This window comes from Erythrolamprus reginae, chromosome 5, assembly GCF_031021105.1.
Source record: "Erythrolamprus reginae isolate rEryReg1 chromosome 5, rEryReg1.hap1, whole genome shotgun sequence".
NCBI classification, from domain to species: Eukaryota; Metazoa; Chordata; class Lepidosauria; order Squamata; family Dipsadidae; genus Erythrolamprus; species Erythrolamprus reginae.
In genome coordinates, this window is record NC_091954.1 from 112711131 (window position 1) to 112735279 (window position 24149).

At 45.2% G+C, this 24149-nt stretch overlaps 1 protein-coding gene across 1 annotated transcript in view; it reads right to left on the bottom strand.

The window, feature by feature from the left end:
* EEF1AKMT4 (EEF1A lysine methyltransferase 4) overlaps positions 1-24149 on the bottom strand; it is a 49345-nt gene that overhangs the window by 15528 nt on the left and 9668 nt on the right. The window contains exon 2 of the mRNA XM_070754164.1: positions 10644-10927. Coding sequence (XP_070610265.1) covers positions 10644-10927 — 284 coding nt within the window. The remainder of the gene's footprint in view (positions 1-10643; positions 10928-24149) is intronic.

Genomic DNA, 24149 nt, shown 5'->3' on the forward strand with positions numbered 1-24149 from the left:
CTTACTAGTATCTATCTCTTCCCACTTATGACTATAACCACGTTGCTTGTATTTTTCAATTTATATTGCTTTTGTTTCCTAGTACTATTTGATAGCTTATTAGCAATCTTGACTATCATAAACTGTTCTATTCTCCTTAAGTCCACTAAGAACATATACACCAAACACAAATTCCTTGTGCGTCTAATCACACTTGGCCAATACAGTGGTACCTCTACTTAAGAACTTAATTCGTTCCGTGACCAGGTTCTTAAGTAGAAAAGTTTGTAAGTAGAAACAATTTTTCCCATAGGAATCAATGTAAAAGTAAATAATGTGTTCAAACCCATTAGGAAAGAAATAAAAGCTCGGAATTTGGGTGAGAGGAGGAGAGGGAAGAAGAGGAGGAGGACAGTCGCTGCCCAGAGTGAAGGGAGTGTTTCTTTTCTCTGGCATAGGTTTATTCCCTCTCCAAGCACCCAGAGAAAGGAAAATGCTTCGTTCGCTCTGGACGGCCAAAGCCTCCTTAAGCGCCACCGAAAAGCTCCTCTGTTTTCCCCGTTGTCTTTGCTTGTCAGGTTGCCGAAGGCAAACACGTGACCCCTCCCAGATATGAACCGATTGCCAAGTGTCCGAATTTTGATGATGTGACCTTGGGGGAAAGCTGCAATGGTTTTGCAAAGGACGGCCAGAGGTCACTTTTTTAACTTTGAATGGGTGCTAAACAAAGGGTTGTAAATTGAATTACTGGTGTTTTTCTCTGAAAATCAATCATCTCTTTTTAAAGATTGCCCAAATCCTTTTCCTTTACTTTTTGTTTTCCCTTCTGACATTCTTTTAACACCCACCTACATTTTTCTTCTTTGCTCCCATATGTGCGAGATATTTTGATGGCAATTTTTGTGACTCTGGAACTTGACATCTGATATTATGCCGTGCGAGGTTTTAGGCTGTTGCAGATGTGCTTATACAAGATCCTGGGCTTAGCGCTGCCTTCTGTTGCTCCATTAGCAGAAAACAGTCAATCATTTCCCTTCTTTCGGGTTTGTTTTTATAACCCTGGTTGAAAAAAGCCGGGAAGCAGTTAACTGCGGCATTAGTTCAGGGGTCCAGGTTAGGGATAAAATCCTGATGTTAAATATCAAGTGCTTACCAGGAAGTTTAATGCTGTTGTATAGAGCTACAGAGGGGAAAATACCCATAAATAATTATCCACATAGCAAAATGAAATTATTATATTTTGAAAGAAAAGGATTTTTCAGTTGAATAAGTGTTAAAAAAAACACTAGATGTGCTTAGGGACCGTTTTCCTGAAGTTCCAGAGCATCCGGTGTGGAAAATACATTTTGTCCCACATTTAATATGATGGATTAGCATAGCAGTTCTTTGTTTGACCTAGTTACCCCTTTTCCTAGTCTAAATGTCATTATCGCTCCCTGCTCCCTCGAAAGAAACAGGCTCTGTGGTTTTTTGAAAGGGACTCAGCGGTTCTAAAACCCGCTGCTACCACTTTGTGCTCTCGCAACGCTTCTGCGCATGTGCAGAAGCGCCCTGGGTGGGTGGGCGGAGCCTCCCACCGCTGCTGCTACCAGTTCGCGGAACTGTGCCAAACCAGGAGCAACCCACCGCTGCAGCAGACCCAAACCATACATAAGCAATACAATATTTTTAATCGTATTTTTTTATATTTTTATCTCTGGGACCACCTTCTGCCACACGAATCCCAGCAACCGATTAGGTCCCACAGAGTGGGCCTTCTCCAGGTCCCGTCAACTAAACAATGTCGTTTGGCAGGACCCAGGAAAAGAGCCTTCTTGTGGCGGCCCCGGCCCTCTGGAACCAACTCCCTCCAGAGATCAGAATTGCCCCCACCTTCCTCGCCTTTCTTAAGCTCCTTAAAACCCACCTCTGCCGTCAGGCATGGGGGAACTGAGATGTTTTCTCCCCCTGGGCCTCTACAGTTTATGCATGGTATGTTTGTATGTATGTTTGGTTTTATAAATAAGGGTTTTTAGTTGTTTTATTATTGGATTGCTATATATTGTTTTTATCACTGTTGTTAGCCGCCCCGAGTCCACGGAGAGAGGCGGCATATAAATCCAATAAATAAATAAATAAATTATTTTTAATTATAGGACAATCAATATTGGAGTGGGTTTGGTGTAGGGATTAAGGTGCTGAGGTAGAAACCAGGAAACACTGAGTTCCAGTGCTTCCTCAAGCATAAAAATACAGGCCTTCAAAGTGTTGGTAATGACCTATAAAGCCTTACATGGCATCGGGCCAGACTACTTGTGGGACCGCCTTCTGCCGTATGAGTTCCAGCAACTGATTAAGTCCCACAGAGTCGGCCTTCTCCAGCTCCTTTCAACTAGACAATATCGCTTGGCAGAGCCTAGGGAAAGAGCCTTCTCTGTGGGGGCTCCGGCCCTCTGGAATCAGCTCCCCTTGGAGATTCGTATTGCCCCCACCCTCCTCGCCTTCCATAAAAGTCTTAGACCCATTTAAGCATCCAGGCTTGGGGCAATTAGACTCTAGCCCCCTGGCCAATGAATGTTATGTATGGTTATTGTTTGAGTTGGTATGATTGGTTTTTTTTAAAATAATACTGTGTTTTATAGATTACATTTAGTACATTAATTGGATTTAGACGATTATATTGTATTGCTCTTCTTTTTATGTGTTGCAAGCCGCCCCGAGTCTTTAGATAGGGGCGGCATATGAATCCAATTAAATAAATAAATGTTTCAGTGTTGTAACTTCGGTCACTAAATGAACTGTTGTAAGTCGAGGTCTATCTGTACAGTAGTAAGTTAAGGACTATCTGCAGATTGTGTGTGCATCTTAGCCAGCAAGGCCAAAGGCTTCCTGAAAACAGTTTAAGAAAATTGTGGCGAGGAGAACCTGGAGGCATCGCAGCGAGACCGGCTGGAAAATAGCAGGCTCCGATGAGCTCCGCGAAAATCCAGACTGATGAACCATTGTTGGGGGGTCTTCGGACCAGAACCATCATGTAGGGATAGTGAAGGAGGAGAGGTGTCTCGGACGACCAAGAGGAACAGGCAAGTTCCCTGACAGGTTGAAGACAGACCTTTGGACCAGCAGCGGGGGTGGTGGCCATTTCAAAATGACTGCTACCGTGTTTCCCCGAAAGTAAGACAGTGTCTTACTTTCTTTTTATCCCCAAAAGCCCCACTATGTCTTACTTTCGGGGTATGTCTTATATTGTTAAAGGGGCACTGACAGCTAAAAAAACTGTGTAAAATGTGTTTTTTTAGTGTACTGTATATGCATTTTACCTTCTGTGACGGGCGGGGGGGAGGTTTCTTTGGAGTAGGGACGTGCCCGAGTAAATTTGCAGAGGCGGCAGTGACAAGTGCAGGGGACGGCGCGGCGACGTATGGAGAGGGGGACGGTGCGGACGTGGGCAGGAGGCGTCGCGCAGCTAGATGAGAGGGAGGCGGCAATACCCCCCGTGTTTCCCCGAAAGTAAGACATATGTCTTACTTTCGGGGTACGGCTTATATTAGCCGACCCCCCTGAAACCCCTGATACGTCTTACAATCGAGGGTGTCTTACTATCGGGGAAACAGGGTAAGAAGCTGGGGTAACCGAACTAGGTTTTTGTGTAGAGCAGTGTCTGAACGGAGTGTTGGAACTGGGTGAGTGATTGGCCAACTCACAGATTAAAAAAAAAAAATCAAATTTGAATGTTAAAAGGTGTCCTGGAACTGAAATTAGTGGCTAATTGGCAATTGGGAAATTGCATGGAGGGAGAAGGATAAAAATCTAAAACACCAAAGCCCAAGAAGATTACTATTTTTGCAATTGAATTTGGAGAAATTTAAAAAGAAAAGAAAATAAGCAACAAAAAGAAAGAATCTGGAGAAAAACATTTTTTATGTGGATTTAAAGTATTTTCGGACCTTTTTGACAACTAATTTGAGATTATTGTGGCTTGGATAGAGCCCTCTGCTGGTGGACAAAGAACACTGCAATACTGAATGGAAGACAGAAGAGGCAGTACAGCTGTGCAATTTGACCTTGACTACTGAAAGGTAATTTGGGAACTGTGAGAACTTTTAAGGAGTGTTTGGTTTTCTACATTGGTTTTCATTATTTATGACTGTGGAAGACAATAAACCTTTGACCTGGAGTGAATTGGACTAATATTTGAATAGGACATTAGAATTTGAAAATTAAAAGAGATTATATGGACTTTAAATTTTAATTAAAGGTGATATAATATAAAAAGTTTTTAAAAGTTGTTGAATTGGCAACATGGAGTTGTGGACATATGTGGAATTATTTGAGATGTTAAAAATATGTGTGAAACTTTAAAAGCCGAGTCTTTGGAGAGGGGCGGCATACAAATCTAATAAATCTTAAATCTTAATCTTAAATCTTAATGAGTCAGAAATTTTCTTGGAATATACAGAGGAGGAAATTGGAGAGAAGGTGGTAAAAGCGAATATAAATGAGGAACAGTAAAATAACATTGAAGAAGGGACTGAAAGCAAAAAACAGTTTGATGATTTCAATAGGATTTATAGTGGCACTGAAAGAGTAGACAGAGGGGAATATCCTTCAAAAAAGAATCAATCAAAGGGCAAAGAGGGAAACAAGGGGAAGAGTCCAGAGAAAATCTGGGGGAGAACCACTTGAACAATATACAGTGGTACCTCTACTTACAAACTTAATTGGTTCCGTGATCAGGTTCTTAAGTAGAAAAGTTTGTAAGAAGCAATTTTTCCCATAGGAATCAATGTAAAAGCAAATAATGCGTGTGACTGGGGAAACCACAGGGAGGGTGGAGGCCTTGTTTCCTCCCAGGAGATTCCTAGAGAGGCCCCCCAGAGGCTTCTCCTCGCCTTTTCCGGCCCTGTTTCCTCCCAGGAGATTCCTAGAGAGGCCCCACGGAGGCTTCTCCCTGCCTTTTCCGGTTACAGTTTCGGAGGCTCGGGTTTGTAAGTGGAAAATGGCCTTGAGAAAAGGCAAAAAAAATCTTGAACACCCGGTTCTTATCTAGAAAAGTGCATAAGTAGAGGCGTTCTTAGGTAGAGGAACCATTATATTCAAAAGAGAGAAAAAGGACTCAGGAGAAAAGACAGACACAGAAAAAGAAAAGAAAAAAAATTAAGGGAGTGGGATAAAAAAAGAAAATTAACAAGAACTGGAATTTTTGAGACATCTAAAGAAAATGGTTAAATAGGGAAAGGTTAGTGGAAAGGAGGAAGGAAAATATGGTTCACGTTAGCAGATTTAAGAAAACTGTATCAATATTATTAATTTTGAATAGTTAATCAAGTTAAAGTGCTTTTATGTCGGATTTGAATATGATGAATATGATGACTATATATTGTTTATACGTAAAAAAGCAGGATGGGAAATTTGAAATGTTATTAATTGTAGATAGTCAATTAAGTAAAGGGTTTTTATGCAACATTTGAATATGATGATGTATATTGTTGACAGTAAAATAGAACAGCAGATGGAATGTGAAAGGGTAATTTGGTTTAATTTTAAATACAATGGAGGAATGAGACAACTAATTGATGTCATTGTAAAAGATTGGCTTTAGGGCGATTAGTAATATTACTTATGTATTAAGAAGAAAATAAATTGAGATAAAGAAATAAAGAAGTCTGTCATCTGCACCTCTATAACTGTCTGGTTTGGTGCTGCAACCCAACAGGACCGACACAGACTTCAGAGGATAATCAGAACTGCAGAAAAAACAATTGCTGCCAACCTGCCTTCCATTGAGGACCTGTATACTGCACGAGTCAAAAAGAGGGCGGGGAAAATATTTACTGACCCCTCACATCCTGGACACAAATTGTTTCAACTCCTACCCTCAAAACGTCGCTACAGAGCACTGCACACCAAGACAACTAGACACAAGAACAGTTTTTTCAACGCCATCACTCTACTAAACAAATAATTCCCTCAACACTGTCAGACTTTCTACTAAATCTGCACTTCTATTCTACTAGTTTTTCTCATCATTCCTTTCACCCATTTCCTCCCATGTTGACTGTATGACTGTAACTTGTTGCTTATATCCTAAGATTTTTATTAATATTGCTTCTCCATTGCTTATTTGACCCCTATGACAATCATTAAGTGTTGTACCACATGATTCTTGACAAATGTATATTTTATTTTATGTACGCTGAGAGCATATGCACCAAGACAAATTCCTTGTGTGTCCAATCACACTTGGCCAATAAAAATTCTATTCTATTCTATTCTATATGAAAAGACAATATTATGGCTGAAATGGAAAATGGAGATATGTCAAATGGATTATGTATATGAAAACATATGCAAGAATGGACAACACCTGCTCATAAAATATATACGTTTGGTGGGGTGAGGGAAGGACAAAAATTTGCAATAAAAATTAATTTTAAAAAATTTAGGGCAAAACACAGAGGCTAAGCCATTACCTAGGAAATCTCCCCAAAGCCATTTTAATATCATCTATTGCATTTGAGCGAGGTTATAGGCTGCTTCGCTCATGGACTCTTCAGCAGCATCCCTTCCAACCTTGTGATGAACTGCATTTAAAAACTATACAGTGAAAGAAATCAATTGTATTACCCAAGCAACACAGAGGACTGGGGACAATCATTACAACCATAAAAGGCGCGATGGAATTACCAGGTTTAAATGACCTTCCTAGAAACCAAAAGGGAAGCCACTGGTAGCTGGCTCTGGAGAAAACGGGACAGCCTCATTATTTGGAAAAGAAGAAACAAGCAGCCAAGGGTGAACAAAGTAATAATGGGGTTGGAAGAGACCTTGGAGGTCTTCTAGTCCAGTGTTTCCCAACCTTTTTTGAGCCGCGGCACATTATTCACACTTACAAAATCCTGGGGAACATTGAGCGCGGGGGGGGGGGGGTGAGAGGGGGGGGGCTAAAAATGTTTGGACAAAAAAACCCTCTCTTCCTCCGTTTCGCCCTATTTCTCCCCCCTCTTTCTTTCCCTCTCTCTCCATCCCTCTTTCTTCCTTTCTTCCTTCCTCTCTTTTTTGCTCTTTCTCTTGCCCTCCTTCCCTCCCTCTTTCTTGCTTTCTCTCTCTTGCATTCTTTCTCTCTCTCTGTCTCTCTTGCTATCTCTTTTATTCTTTCTTTCTCTCTCCCTTGCTTTCTCTCTCAGACACACTCTTTCTCTTTCTGTCTCCCTTGCTTTCTCTCTCTCTTGCTTTCTCTCTCTCTTTCTCACTCTCTTGCTTTCCTTCTCTTTCTCTCTTGCTTTCTGTCTCTCTTGCTTTCTGTCTCTCTTTCTCTCTTCCTCTCTCTCTCTTTCTCTATTTCTTTCTTTCTCCCTTGCTTTCTCTCTCTCTCTCTCTTGCTTTCCTTCTCTCTCTCTTTTTCTCTCTCATGCACCACGCCGGCAACATAGAGAGAAAGAGAGAGCGGAGAGAGAGTGGAGGGCGGCTTGCCAGTCCGCAGCACCCCTGGATCAGCGGCCCCGCATGACCCCAGCGCAAACTCCGCCGTTGCCTTCGCCTCTGCCTAAGAGGCAACAGCCACATCCAACCCTTCGCCCTTCCAGGTGTCTATGGCGCTCAGTGCCCGGCCACGCACCGCCTCTGCCTCCCGGTACCCCGCCCGACTTCTACCTGCAGGAACGGGTGGTGGGGCGCCACGAAGGGCGGCACTTGGAGGGCACCACGGCACCGTTGAAATCACGGTGCAAAGCCATGCAGTCCCAGATCGCTCGCTTCTCCGGCCAGCAAAAAGTGCGCCGTTTTCCCAGGCAGCTGGCTTGCTGGCCGGAGAAGCGAGCGATCCGGGACTGCGTGGCTTTGTGCCGTGATGACAACGGTGCCGTGGTGGCCTCCAAGTGCTGCCCTTCGTGGTGCCCCACCACCCATTCCTGCAGGTAGAAGTTGGGCGGAGGTACCGGTAGGCGGAGGCGGTGCGTGGCCGGGCGCTGAGCGCCATAGACACCTGGGAGGGCGAAGGGTTGGATGTGGCTGCTGCCTCTTAGGCAGAGGCGAAGGCAACGGCGAAGTTTGCGCTGGCTTTTCAAATGCGGCACTTTCCCGGGCAGCCGACTTTGCTGGCCGGAGAAGGGAGCGATTCAGGACTGCGTGGCTTTGCGCCACTTCAAAAATTTCGGGGGGCACTGTGCGGGCACACGCCCACACAGCTTAGAAGCAACAGTGGCCGGCGCCCTCCCACCGAGCCCCAAAAGCTCACTTCCCATCACCGCCAGGGAAGCTCCAGCCAGGCTGGGCTCGCGGCACACCTGACCATGTCCCGTGGCACACTAGTGTGCCACGGCACAGTGGTTGGGAAACACTGTTCTAGTCCAACCCCATATCCATGGGAAGAGATCCTATAGGATTCCAGACTTTCTTTGGGGTTGGTGCAGTGGCGGTCCTTTAGAACCGCTAGCAGAAATTTACTGCTGCCCGCCGGCGACGACCAGCGGTCCATGTTACAGAACCGATCCTCCAGTTGCTGTGGCTTGCAAAAAAACCCCCTCTCTACATATGCACAAAGGCTTCTGTGCATGCGCAAAGGGTCATTTCGGGGAGAGTGGGTTGCGTGATGTAACGTTCACTTCCATCGTGATCTACCTACCTACCTATCATCTACCAACCTATCTATCATCTACCTACCTACCTATCATCTACCCACCTACCTACCTATATATCTACCTATCATCTACCTACCTACCTATCTTCTACCTACCTATCAGCTACCTACCTACCTATCAGCTACCTACCTACCTATCAGCTACCTACCTACCTATCAGCTACCTACCTACCTACCGATCTATGTATCTACCTATCTATCTACCTACCTATCATCTACCTACCTACCTACCTATCATCTATCAACCTACCTATCATCTACCTACCTACCTACCTATCATCTATCTACCTACCTTTCATCTACTTACCTACCTATCTACCTATCATCTATCTACCTACCTATCTACCTATCATCTATCTATCTATCTACCTACCTATCATCTACCTACCTATCATCTACCTACCTACCTATCATCTACCTACCTACCAACCTATCTATCATCTACCTACCTATCATCTACCTACCTACCTAGGTAAATCCACAGTAACTGAATTTAAACATGCCTGGGATAAACATACAGTATCTATCCTAAGGTAAAATACAAGAGATAATATAAGGGCAGACTAGATGGACCATGAGGTCTTTTTCTGCCGTCAATCTTCTATGTTTCTATGTTTCTAGCTATCTATCTATCTATCATCTACCTACCTACCTACCTACCTACCTACCTATGTATCTATTAAACCATAAAGTAACAGAATCACTGGCAAGAGTGGACACCCTTCCCAGCCCAGCCCAAACACAACGCGAGTTTTCAGATTTCTCTCACTTTTGGAGCTAAAGAGGCAGGCTAAAAAACCCCAAACAAACAAAAAGCAACGGGGGGAATGTGGAATGGTGACAAAAACAAAATAAAAACGCCTCTTTCTCCCTTCCTGGAGCACGTGGACTGTAAACACGTTTGCCCGCGCACAGGCACTCTCACCCATCCTCCCCCCCCCCCCGACTCCCTTCACATTCAATATGGCTGCCGCAGCTCAATTAACATCCCTGAGAAAAACTTCCTGGTCCCTCCCTCTCTCCCCCAGCCCCCCATTCACCTTTAGTCAATACTGCCAGTCAGGGTTGCCATGGAAACAGGGAGAGCCGGCCTAGCAGATTTATTTATTTATTTATTTATTTTAAAAGCTCCCCCTCCCTGGTGGACAGGGAAGAACCCTCCTGCTAATAAGATGAAAACTGAGGGGGAAAAAGTGGGGAAGTCGGACAACTGAGAGAAAATGGCGGAGGGGGGGGGTTGTATTAAAAGGACAAATGTCCATCTCCCCCCACCCCCGCCACCCTGTGAGACAGATTACATTCCCCCCAAAAAAAAATCCTAAAAAAAAATTGCAAGTCAAGGCTTGAGGGAGGGGAGGGGGTATTTTATATTTATTTTTTGGCAGATCCATTCCTGCTCTGAATGTCTTGTCAGGCGCTTCCCTGGGGCTGCAAACCCTAAAGAGGCCTGATTGGAGTGAAAGGCCCGCCATCTGCAAGCTGCTATTTATGACAGGGAAGCGTTGCCGTGGCAACAGCGGGCAGCTGTGCTTTGTTTTGGTGGCGGTGGCAAGGCGGGGGAGGGGGGGCAGAGGAAGCGGTTGTGTTTTGGGGTGGTTGTTTTTTTTTTGGCTCGGAGGGAAATCTCTTCCGAAATGAGGATGGCCGCCCAGCAGGTGCACCAAAACCCGCTTGGGCTTCCTTGCCAGCCTCTCAAAATGCATTTATTTATTTCATAAAATTTTATTGGCTTGGTGAGGACTGGAAACTTGCTCAATGGGCCGCCCTTTTTGAAGACCTTCTTAGTTCAACTTCTGGAAGGATAAAGGAATCCATTGGCTAAATTTACAACAGCAGTAAGAAAGGTCATAAAATGATGGGAAAATCCACCTAACAACTTTCTCGCTTAGCCATGGAAATTTTCAGTGGAAAGGCTGGCTGGATAATCCTGGGAATTAAAGTCCACACATCTAAATGTTGACCAGTTTGAAAAACACCGCTGTAAATGATAAAAAAAACCCACCATGTAGGTAGTAGCATTTCATTTAGAAGGATCTATGGTACTAACCTCAGTTAATACTTGGTCCAGAAGTACCTTGCCCTCTTGGGAGACATTCCAAGGGTCCTTTTCTTCCACCAGGATGGAATCCAGAAAGCCTTTCTCCAAGACCACGTCAAAACTTCCATCCATGAAAGTCAAGAACCGGGCATCCATTACTGCCCAATGCAAGCCAGAGCAATGCGCGTAACGGTCTTTCATGCTTGAAATGCACACGGCGGAATAATCTATGTTGGTGATGTCCGTGTATCCAAGCTGGAAAAGATGGTAACTCAGGGCACTGTTCCCACAACCTGCAGAAGACACATCAGTGAGTTGGTTAGTCTCAAGGATTTTATTTATTTATTATTTATTTTATTAGATTTGTATGCCGCCCCTCTCCGAAGACTCGGGGCGGCTCACAACAACAATAAAAAACAGTACAGTGATCTCTCGGTTAGCGCGGGGGTTACGTTCCAAGACCTCCCGCGCTAACCGATTTCCGCGTTATATTGGATGCGGAAGTAAAACCACCATCTGCGCATGTGCGCCATTTTTTTCATGGCCGCACATGCGCAGATGGTGGAGTTTGCGTGTGGGCGGCGGGGAAGACCAAGGGAAGATTCCTTCAGCCGCCCAACAGCTGATCTGCTCCGCAGCGCGGAAGCAGCGAGGAGCCGAAGATGGGGTAAAGGCAAAGGGGAAACCCCATCTTCGGCTCCTCGCTGCTGCCGCGCTGCGGAGTGGATCAGGTGTTGGGCGGCTGAAGGAACCTTCCCTTGGTCTTCCCGCTTGCCGCTTGCCAGTCCACACACGCCCCCCTGGATGAGCCGGCCACAGGGGCGAGGGGTGGGGATGAAGGGGCAGGACTTCCCGGGCGGAAGGCGTGCTCGGCTCTGCCACTCCAGCCTCTTTCGGCCGAGCCTCCCCGGCCAAGCAGCCAGGGAAGTCGAGCCAGGCGTGGCGGCGGCAGCGCTGCTTCTCCGGTCGCCCGGTCCTCTCCTGCCTCCTGCGCCGATGTTCCCCGCTGCGACGGAAGGCAGTCGCTTGGCTAGGGAGGCTCGGCCGAAAGGGGCTGGAGCGGCAGAGCCGAGCACGCCTTCCGCCCGGGAAGTCCTGCCCCTTCATCCCCACCCCTCGCCCCTGTGGTCGGCGGGGATGAAAGGGCAGGACTCCCTGGGTGGAAGGCGTGCTCGGCTCTGCCGCTCCAGCCGCTTTCGGCCGAGCCTCCCTAGCCAAGCGACTGCCTTCCGTCGCAGCGGGGAACATCGGCGCAGGAGGCAGGAGAGGACCGGGCGACCGGAGAAGCAGTGCTGCTGCCGCCACGCCTGGCTCGACTTCCCTGGCTGCTTGGCCGGGGAGGCTCGGCCGAAAGCGGCTGGAGCGGCAGAGCCGAGCACGCCTTCCGCCCGGGAAGTCCTGCCCCTTCATCCCCACCCCTCGCCCCTGTGGTCGGCGGGGATGAAAGGGCAGGACTCCCTGGGCGGAAGGCGTGCTCGGCTCTGCCGCTCCTGCCGCTTTCGGCCGAGCCTCCCCGGCCAAGCAGCCAGGGAAGTCGAGCCAGGCGTGGCGCTGGCTGTCAACTTTTCTTTTTAGCACTGGGGAGGCAAGTCAGCTCCTGCCCAGTTTTAAAAAGAAAAGTTGACAGCCAGCGATTGTTCCGCTGCCGCCAGCATGGCCTGGCTGGCAGCGGAAGATGTAACGGAGCCCACGGGGGATTCGCCTTCCTCCCACCCGCAGCCGAGACTGATTGTGGGCTCCTTCGCAACCTCGGAGAGCTTCCGGGGCATGAAAGCTCACGAAAACCAGGAAGCTCTCCGAGGTTGCGAAGGAGCCCACGATCAGTCTGCTGCCGGCGGGAGGAAAGCGAATGCCACGGGGCTGGGCTCGGCTCCCCCCTCGGCTCCCCCCCTTACCAGCCCCGCCGCGGAAGGCTCCATTCTGTTCCCTGCCGGCCCGATTGAGCGGCCGGCGGTCTCCATTCAGGGAACAGAATAAAAAAAAATTTATTTTTTAATATTTTATTTTTTTAAATAATATTTTTTGAAAAACCGCGTTGCAGCGTTTCGCGCTAATCGAGAACGCGCAAGTCGAGGGACCACTGTATAAACAATGGAACAAATCTAATAATAAGAATTATATAAAAAACACCAACTGTTAAAAAAAAACATACAACACATACATACCAAACATAAAATATAAGAAAGCCTGGGGGAGATGTCTTAGTTCCCCCATGCCTGGCGATAGAGGTGGGTCTTGAGTAACTTGCGAAAGACAAGGAGGGTGGGGGCTGTTCTAATCTCCGGAGGGAGTTGATTCCAGAGGGCGGGGCTGCCACAGAGAAGGCTCTTCCCCTGGGGCCCGCCAAATGACATTGTTTGGTTGACGGGACCTGGAGAAGGCCAACTCTGTGGGACCTTATTGGCCGCTGGGATTCGTGCGGTAGAAGGCAGTTCCGGAGGTATTCTGGTCCAATGCCATGAAGGGCTTTAAAGGTCATTACCAACACTTTGAATTGTGACCGGATACCGATCGGCAGCCAGTGCAGGCCATGGAGCGTTGTAGAAACATGGGCAAATCTAGGAAGCCCCACGATGGCTCTCGCGGCCGCGTTCTGCACGATGTGAAGTTTCCAAACACCTTTCAAAGGTAGCCCCATGTAGAGAGCGTTGCAGTAATCGAACCTCGAGGTGATGAAGGCATGAGCGACTGTGAGCAATGACTCCCTGTCCAAATAGGGCCGCAACTGGTGCACCAGGCGAACCTGGGCAAACGCCCTCCTCGCCACAGCCGAAAGATGATGTTCCAATGTCAGCTGTGGATCGAGGAGGATGCCCAAGTTGCGAACCCTCTCTGAGGGGGTCAATAACTTTCCCCCCAGGGTAATGGACGGACAGATGGAATTGTCCTTGGGAGGCAAGACCCACAGCCACTCCGTCTTGTCTGGGTTGAGTTTGAGTTTGTTGACATCAATCCAGGCCCTAACAGCCTCCAAGCACGGCACATCACTTCCACTGCTTCGCTGACTGGACATGGGGTGGAGATGTATAACTGGGTATCATCGGCATATTGATGATACCTCACCCCATGCCCTTGGATGATCTCACCCAGCGGTTTCATGTAGATATTAAATAGCAGGGGGGAGAGGAGGCACCCCACAAGGGAGAGACCTAGAGGTCGACCTCTGACCCCCCACTAACACCGACTGCGACCGACCAGAGAGGTAGGAGGAGAACCACATATACATTTTCTAGGGGGCAATTGGTCAGGTGTGCAATCTGGGAGCATCGGTCACTCCAGCTCTTTAAACTTTTTCATGGCTAAGTATTTATCATCTATAAAGTCAGATATTTAACAGAATAACAGAGTAGGAAGGGACTTTGGAGATCTTCTAGTCCAACTCCCCTACTCAAGAGGGTTGACTCAGCCTTCCATCCTTCCGAGGTGGGTAAAATGAGGACCCGGATTGTGGGGGCAATATGCTGGCTCTGTTAAAAAGTGCTATTGCTAACATGTTGTAAGCCGCCCTCAGACTAAAGAGAAGGGCGGCATAAAGATTGAATTGATGGATGGATGGATGGATGGATGGATGGATGGATGGATGGATGGATGGATGGATGGATGGATGGATGGATAGATAGATAGATAGATAGATAGATAGATAGATAGATAGATAGATAGATAGATAGATAGATAAATAAAATGTCACTTCAGACAAATAGTTGTCCAGTCTCTTCTAAAAAACCTTCAGTGTTGGAGCATTCACAACTTCTGGTGGCAAGTTGTTCCACTGATCAATTGTTCCAACTGTCAGTAAATTTCTCCTTAGTTCTAAGTTGCTTCTCTCCTTGATTAGTTTCCACCCATTGCTTCTTGTCCTACCCTCAGGTGCTTTGGAGAATAGCTTGACTCCCTCTTCTTTGTGGCAATGACCTGAGATATTGGGACACCGCTATCATGTCTCCCCTGGTCCTTCTTCCCATTAAACTAGCCATGCCCAGTTCCTGCAATCGTTCTTCATATGTTTTAGCCTAATCATCTTTGTGGCTCTTCTCTGCACTTTTTCCTAAGTCTCAACATCTTTTTTTATAATATGGTGAGTGGATCAAGCATGTGGGATTGCAAAAGAATCGCACTGAAAAATTAGACAAGTAATATTATTCCAGATGTCATGGAACAGTTGCCAGAAATGTGGGATCTATGTTTTGGAAAAGACAATATTTTCTATTGATATTTTCAAAGGATGCCTCAGTATGTGTTATTCTGGCAGAGACCGGACCATTTTTTATGGTGATATTTTGTACATAGTAATGTATTATTCGTAAACAAGAAACTATTCATAAGTTACAAAATATAATGTAGATTATTCCCCCTTCTTTTCCCCCCCTCGTTCTTCCTTCATTTGTATTTTTATGTGTTTTTCCCCCCAATTTTTTGGGGGATAAATTAGGCTTAAAAGTTTTGTTAATTGTATAATATTTTTAGACAGGTAGACCGACCAAAGGATATGTAAAAACTCAGGTGTTTGCTTCATGCTGGTCCAATGATCTCATTAGCTCAACTACAAGAAATGTCGCTAAAACACAGCCCCTGGGTTTTTAAAAAAAAAAATCCAAGTAAAATGCTTTTTTACATAAGAGACTGAAATTCTCACCTCACCCTGAAATATTTGTATTTTAGATTGCATCCTTATCTTCCATAACACCAAGCTGTTCACAAAGAGAAAGCAGAGCTACTTAACTAGTTTTTTGCATTTGTCTTTACACAAAGGGGAAAAAAACAGTCCAACCTATCAAAAACAACATCACAAAAAACATTTCAGGAACACAAGTTAAAATTGGGAAAAAAATGTTAAGGGAACACCTGTCTACCCTAGACGAGTTCAAATCACAGGACCAGATGGATTATACTGCTCTAGAAAGAATGCAGAGAAGAGCAACAAAGAGGATTAGGGCAGTGTTTCCCAACCTTGGCAACTTGAAGATATTTGGACTTCAACTCCCAGAATTCCTCAGCCAGCAAACTCTGGCTGGGGAATTCTGGGAGTTGAAGTCCAAATACCTTGAAGTTGCCAAGGTTGGGAAACAATGGATTAGGAGACTGGAGGCTAAAACATATGAAGAACGGTTGCAGGAACTTGGCATGGCTAGTTTAATGAAAAGAAGGACCAGGGGAGACATGATAGCAGTGTTCCAGTATCTCACGGGTTGTCAACACTCTGAACTAGGATTTTTTTTTCTGGAGCCCAGAATGCCTCTGAGCATGGGCAGAGTGCATGCATTAAAATGCAGAGGGTCCTTCCTGAGAATCACAGAAGAGGACATCTCTCCCTCCCTCCTGGTTAATCCAGATCTAGGGGCCTTTCTGCTCCTGAGGGCAGAACCCACCGTCCTGCTTGCTTGCCACCAATTCCAGATGTGGCCAGTTTAAATGAATCTCTACTCTTTTAACATTCCTCTGAAATGATTTTATCCGAAGGAATGCAAAGTGTCAGGACAGCAAACAGAGGAAAAGAGAGAAAGCGGGGCAGAGTGGGTGCTGCAGATCACAATTAACCTAATTAGTGAGGAAACAGCGGTTAATGAGTGGGTTGCAATAGGCACTTTAATTACTTTTTGCAAAGAGTAAGCGCAGCGGTAAGAAATGCATACGTCTGGCACCTTCTTGGAGAGAAAGAGGCAGAGAACCCTGGCGTGTAGAGAGACAAGACACCTGGATCAACTTGATTCCTTGGATTCCTGATCTAAGGGGCTCATTTCCTGAAACCCCCAAAATAATATAGAAACATAGAAGATTGATGGCAGAAAAAGACCTCATGGTCCATCTAGTCTGCCCTTATACTATTTCCTGTATTTTATCTTACAATGGATATATGTTTATCCCAGGCATGTTTAAATTCAGTTACTGTGGATTTACCAACCACGACTGCTGGAAGTTTGTTCCAAGGATCTACTACTCTTCCAGTAAAATAATATTTTCTCATGTTGCCTTTGATTTTTTCCCCAACTAACTTCAGATTGTGTCCCCTTGTTCTTGTGTCCACTTTCCTATTAAAAACACTTCCCTCCTGAACCCTATTTAACCCTTTAACATATTTAAATGTTTCGATCATGTCCCCCCTTTTCCTTCTGTCCTCCAGACTCTACAGATTGAGTTCATGAAGTCTCTCCTGATACGTTTTATGCTTAAGACCTTCCACCATTCTTGTAGCCCATCTTTGGACCCGTTCAATTTTGTCAATATCTTTTTGTAGGTGAGGTCTCCAGAACTGAACACAGTATTCCAAATGTGGTCTCACCAGCACTCTATATAAGGGGATCACAATCTCCCTCTTCCTGCTTGTTATACCTCTAGCTATGCAGCCAAGCATCCTACTTGCTTTTCCTACCGCCCGACCACACTGCTCACCCATTTTGAGACTGTCAGAAATCACTACCCCTAAATCCTTCTCTTCTGAGGTTTTTGCTAACACAAAACTGCCAATGCAATACTCAGATTGAGGATTCCATGTGCAGGAGAGACCCGTGGTGTTTACAGATTTGGAGCAGAATTCTTTTGCATTTTTGCTTTTCTGGTGCTCGTGAGCGACGAAAGCAGCTGGCCGATGTGGCAAACGTGTGGCCACCAAAGGACACATCAAACAGGGGAATTCCTACTCCCCCCCCCCCCAAACCAAGGAGAGATAAAAGAGGCTTAATGCGCTGTGCAAAGTAGGAACTGGCCAGGAGCCATTGGCCTATGAAAATGCAGAAAGCTGCAGCTTTTAGTATAATCCCTGCCACAAATGCCATCATTTCTGAAAGACCAGAAATGGTCAGAACGTTTCTCTTCTGCTTTGCAAACCAGGGGTTTGATTTCCATGCTGATTCCATGGTTTGGAGGAACAACCCCCCCCCCCAATACCCCACCCACACCCTAGATTCAATGGGCTTTTTCTGGCCTAAATGTAGAAGCTTAATTTTTTCAATGGTGAAAAAAGTAAGGTTCTACATTTAGGCCAGAAAAGCAAAATGCACAAGTACAGTATATGTTGTTCGTTACATATACCACAGTACAGTGATACCTCATCTTACAAACGCCTCATCATACAAACTTTTCGAGATACAAACCCGGGGTTTAAGATTTTTTTGCCTCTTCTTACAAACTATTTTCACCTTACAAACCCACCGCCGCCGCTGGGATGCCCCAGCTCCAGACTCCCGTTGCCAGCAAAGCACCCGTTTTTGTGCTGCTGGGATTCCATTGAGGCTCCCCTCCATGGGAAACCCCACCTCCGGACTTCCGTTGCCAGCGAAGCGCTTGTTTTTGAGATGCTGGGATTCCCCTGCTGTGATTCCCCTGCAGCATCGCAAAAACACAGAAGTCTGGAAGTGGGGTTTCCTATGGAGGGGAACCTCAGGGAAATCCCAGCAGCGCAAAAATGGGCGCTTCGGCTGGCATAAGGGGTGAATTTTGGGCTTGCACGCATTAATCGCTTTTCCATTGATTCCTATGGGAAACATTGTTTCATCTTACAAACATTTCACCTTAAGAACTTCGTCCCAGAACCAATTAAGTTTGTAAGACAAGGTATCACTGTATATTCAATTCAATTCAATTTATTAGATTTGTATGCCGCCCTCTCCAAAGACTCGGGGCGGCTCACAACAATAATAAAAATAATATAACAGTAAACAAATCTAACATTAGATATATAAGAAAAGATATATAAAACCCCAACAATTAAAACCATACAACACATACATACCAAACATAAAATATATAAGCCTGGGGGAGGTGTCTCAGTTCCCCCATGCCTGGCGATATCTTGAGTAATTTGCAAAAGACAAGGAGGGTGGGGGCTGTTCTAATCTCTGGGGGTAGTTGATTCCTGGAGGCCCTCTGGAGGTCAGAAATGGCCTGTTTCCCGACTTCTGTTGGGCCCAGTAGGCTTGTGTTTTGCCCTCCCCAGTCTCCAAAGGCTTCCTTGGAGCCAGGGGAGGGGAGAAACGTCCTCTCCCATCCTCCCAGAGACTCCTTGGAAGCCAAAAATCAGCTGGCTGGCACACACATGCATGTTGGAGCTGAGCTACAGCAACAGCTTGTATGTCAGCAGATATGGCTTCGTGTGCCACCTGTAGCACCTGTGCCATAGGTTGGCCATCACTACCCTATACCTTAACTGGTGTTTCCATGTGTGTGTGGCAACTATGACTTATAGACTTCAACTCCCAGAATCCCTAAGCCAGCGTTCCTAACTCAGGAATTCTGGGAATGGAATTCCACAGGTTGTACAGTTGTCAGAGTTGCCCATCCATGCACTAACTCAAACTGGCTTTCTAGAGTTAAGAATTTGGTCTAATGAACGACCTTGACTCTTTATTATTATTCTCCCATCTGAGACCAAACGTCTGCCGCACGAATCCCAGCAGCCAATCAGGTCCCACAGAGTTGGCCTTCTCCGGGTTCCGTCGACTAAACAATGCCGTCTGGCGGGACCCAGGGGTAGAGTCTTCTCTGTGGTGGCCCCGGCCCTCTGGAAGGAACTCCCCCCGGAGATCCGAATTGCCCCTACTCTTCCCACCTTCCGCAAGATGTTGAAGACCTATCTATGTCGCCAGGCATGGGGGGAATAACTACCTCTTCCGTCCACCACCATCTTTTTTGCTGACTGTAATACATGAGAATGGTGTGATTGTACAGTAATGATTGTTTTTAATATCTATGGGTTTTAAATTTCGTTTTTAATTTATATTGGATTTGTATTCTGTATATTGTATCGTTGTTGTTGTGAGCCGCCCCGAGTCTTCGGAGAGGGGCGGCATACAAATCTAATAAATACTTAAATACTTAAACTAGACCTGAACTTGTTCAGCTTTCAAACGCAGTCCAGGTTGGAGATGTACAGCCAGCCAGCATATGCGAGTGTATGTGGAGGCAGGGATAAAAATATCTTAATTATAACGCCACCGGCAAGGGAAAAAAAAAATCTCTGAGCCATCACTGACAACCTTTCTGTATATATTTTTAAAAAAAACGCGCTTGAGGATACAATGGCTTTTAAGCTACCCATCTGAGGCAGGAACAAAAGAAGCATAAATTGTCCTTGTGCAAGCAATATTGTCTGATACTGCCACATCAAATATCACCATTTCAGAAGTGGGTTCCTCTCGGTTCAATACAACAGTTAGTAACTTGGCGGTCTAGGTTGCTGGAACTGCCATGCACCGCAGCTGGTTCTCTCCACGGAGCCCTAAGCACCACCATCTTGTTTTTTGCTTCTGCGCATGTGCAAAACCTTTGTTTTTAGCACTGTGCATGTGCCCGCAACACATCCCTGAGCAAACCGACAGTGAAGGAAACCGGAACCCGTCCCTGGACTCTTTCAGAGAGGGGCGGCATACAAATCTGATAAATTGAATTGAATTGAATTGAATTTCCAATGCTTCTTTCTGGAGAGGTCCCAAAACAAATCTTGATTGGTATTCAACTGATATTCAAATGGAGCATGTTTTAATCTGGTTTTTTAAAAAAAGGAAAAATATTGAATTTGTACATTGTGTATTGTGTTGTGTGAGCTGCCCCGAGTCTTCGGAGAAGGGCGGCATACAAATCTAATAAAATAAATAAATAAAAATAAAATGTTATGTGTCGTATTTTTTGGCGTATAAGACGCACTGGAGTATAAGACGTAGCTTAGTTTTTGGGGAGGAAAAAAGAAAAAAGAATCTGCTTACCAGATAGTAATAATAATAATTTATTAGATTTGTATGCCGCCCCTCTCCGAAGACTCGGGGCAGCTCACAACAATAACAAAAAACAATATTATAGCGAAACAAATCTAATATTGAAGGGGTCCAAAGACGGGCTACAAGAATGGTGGAAGGTCTTAAGCATAAAACGTATCAGGAAAGACTTAATGAACTCAATCTGTAGAGTCTGGAGGACAGAAGGAAAAGGGGGGACATGATCGAAACATTTAAATAAGTGAAAGGGTTAAATAAGGTTCAGGAGGGAAGTGTTTTTAATAGGAAAGTGAACACAAGAACAAGGGGACACAATCTGAAGTTAGTTGGGGGAAAGATCAAAAGCAACATGAGAAAATATTATTTTACTGAAAGAGTAGTAGATCCTTGGAACAAACTTCCAGCAACGTGGTAGATAAATCCACAGGAACTGAATTTAAACATGCCTGGGATAAACATAGATCCATCCTAAGATAAAATGCAGGAAATAGTATAAGGGCAGACTAGATGAACCATGAGGTCTTTTTCTGCCGTCAGACTTCTATGTTTCTATATTAAAAAAGAAGCATATAAAACCCTATCATATTTAAAAACCAAACAACACATACATACCAAACATAAAATATAAAGAGCCTGGGGGAAAGGTGTCTCAACTCCCCCATGCCTGGAGGTATAGGTGGGTCTTGAGTGGTTTACGAAAGACAAGGAGGGTGGGGGCAGTTCTAATCTCCGGGGGGAGTTGATTCCAGAGGGCCGGGGCCGCCACAGAGAAGGCTCCCCAAATTCCCCAAATTGCAGAGCAGATATTCATCTGGCTAGCATCCTAAGTCTGGTCAGCTTCAGCAGATTATTTTATCCCCTGGTTAGGGCTTTAAAAAACCTTCTTAGATTGTTACTAAGAGCTTGCAAGCCAGTAAGAGCTGGGAAAATAATTGGGACCTAATTATGGCTGGAAAGAAACATTCGGAGCAAGTAGAGCAATGAAAACCCCTGCCCACACCCATTCCCTCCTCCCCCCATGCATGCTCACAGACCCACACATGCTGCCCCCTGCTCATAGGCACAAACCACCCCACCACCACGCATGCGCAGAAGCCTCACTGAAGCTGGGGATGGTAAAAAAAAAAAAAGGCCCAACAGGCAAACCGGAAGTTCAAAAAAACTGACTTCCGGTTTGCCCATTGTGCTATTTTTTGCACTCTGGAAGCTTCAGGGAAGCTTCCTGAACCCCCGGAGTGTGAAAAACAGCACAACGGGCAAAACGGAAGTGAGTTTTTTGGAACATCCAGATTGTCCCTTGAGCTGTTTTTCGCACTCCATGGCTTCAGGAAGCTTCCTGGAGCCTCCAGTGGGCAAAACAGCCTTCCTCAAGCCCGAAAATCAGATGGCCAACGCACGCATGCACGCTGGAGCTGACAGAGGACAACGGCTTGCATGCCCTCCTATATGGCTCCGCAGGCCACCTGTGGCACGCATGCCATAGGTTCACCATCGCTGCCATAGAGCCTCCTCCTAGCATGCCTTGTTACCCCCGCCCCCAAAATCAGAAGCTCCTCCCAAATTTGTGGTACTGACTGGCGACAGGAAGCCGCAGCAGAGAGACGAAAGAGCCACATGCAGCTCCAGAGCCGTAGATTGCTGACTCGTGATCATGGAGATGCTGAAACTGTGAAAAACGGACGCAAATCACTTTTTTTCAGTGCTGTTGTAACTGAACAGTCACTAAATTAAATGCAGCTGTGAGAGCAATCATGGGCTTCCCTAGGTATGCCCATGTTACACCAACACTCCGCAGTCTGCATTGGTTGCCGATCAGTTTCCGGTCACAATTCAAAGTGTTGGTTATGACCTATAAAGCCCTTCATGGCATCGGACCAGAATATCTCCAGGACTGCCTTCTGCCGCACAAATCCCAGCGACCAGTTAGGTCCCACAGAGTTGGCCTTCTCCGGGTCCCGTCGACTAAAAAATGTTGTCTGGCGAGACTCAGGGGAAGAGCCTTCTCGGTGGCGGCCCCGACCTTCTGGAACCAGCTCCCCCCAGAGATTAGGACTGCCCCCACCCTCCTTGCCTTTCATAAAGCCCTTAAAACCCACCTCTGCCGTCAGGCATGGGGGAATTGAGACATCTCCCCCAGACCTATATAGTTTATGCATGGTATGTTTGTGTGTATGTCTTGTTTTTTAAATAAGGGGTTTTTAGTTATTTTTAAATATTGGATTTGTTGTACATTTTTTTATTATTGCTGTGAGCCGCCCTGAGTCTACGGAGAGGGGTGGCATACAAATCTAATTAATAATAATAATAATAATAATAATAATAATAATAATAATAATAATAATAATATCTAAAAATCGAGCTGCAACGACTCTGGCATAAGCCAGTGAAAGTGGTCCCAGTGGTACTTGGCACACTGGGTGCAGTGCCAAAGGATCTCAGCGGACATTTGAAAACCATCGGAATTGACAAAATCTCCATCTGTCAATTGCAAAAGGCTGCTTTACTGGGATCGGCAAACATAATTCGCCGCTACATCATGCAATCCCAGGTGCTTGGGAAGCGCCCGACTGGTGATGAAATACGAAATCCAGCATAGTGATCTCGTTTGCTGTGTTGTACTGACATAATAATAATAATAATAATAATAATAATAATAATAATAATAACAACAACAACAACAACAACAACAACAACAACAACAACAACTGTTGTAGGTTAAGGACTACCTGCAATGCCAGAGCTAGGATGCTATCGTTCCTTGCTCCGAGCAGATTAACTTTCACAATCTCAAACGTCCACCGTGATGCGTAATTGGCAGACTGGGTGGCTTCCGATCTCTCTCAAACACACCTGGGGATCCTGTCTGGCGTTTTCTAACCAAGGATGGCATCTCCTCTTAATCACAGATCAGACAGACGGGTCGCCTAACAGGATCAGGGAATTAGTCCGCATTAATCCCAGGGTGCTCGGAGAACCAAGCCTCTCTCTCTCTCCCTTGATCAGATTAAGGAAGGTCCGAGCTAAAAGCTAGAGCAAAATAATCAGATTAAAAAAGATAAACCACTCTAGGTCAAATCAAGACTCGGAGCTGTTCTCAGGCTGGTGGGACTTCCCAAACCAGCAACGTCCTGTTTTATTTTGGTTTCTCTCTCTCTCTCTCTCTCTCTCTCTCTCTCTCTCTCTCTCTCTCTCTCTCTCTCTCTCTCTCTTTTTAAAAAAGTTTTATTAGTTTTCCAAAGTTTCAAAAACAACATTACTTATAATTTAACACAGATCTATGCCCAATTTCTTATATTTGTTACATTTCTTATATCACCTCTTTATTGATACATGTATTACATTACATATTTATGTATTTCTCATTTTTTATACATCCTTTCACACTTTATCCCAATCTTTTACCTTTTTGAATTTTATACATTAAAAAAACCCACAAACACAACATATAAACAGATATTAACAGGAATACAAATCCAAATATTTTTCAAGTCGACATCCAAATTTTGCATTCTTCTCCATGTACTATATAATTATATATCTATACACATATTCTTACATCATAAACATTTTCATTGTAAATTAGCTTTCCTTTTTATTATCCATTTATACCACACTGTCCAGATATCTTTTACCTCTTAGCTTTATTACCAATCCAATTATACCAATTATTCCAAATCTCATAGTATTGAGTTACTAATTTCCTTAATTTCCATGGTTATCCTATCAATTTTTCCACATCTATAGATTTTGTCTACGATAATATTTTCTGGTGGGGTCTCTTTGTTTTTCCAAAATTGTGCGTAAGATATTC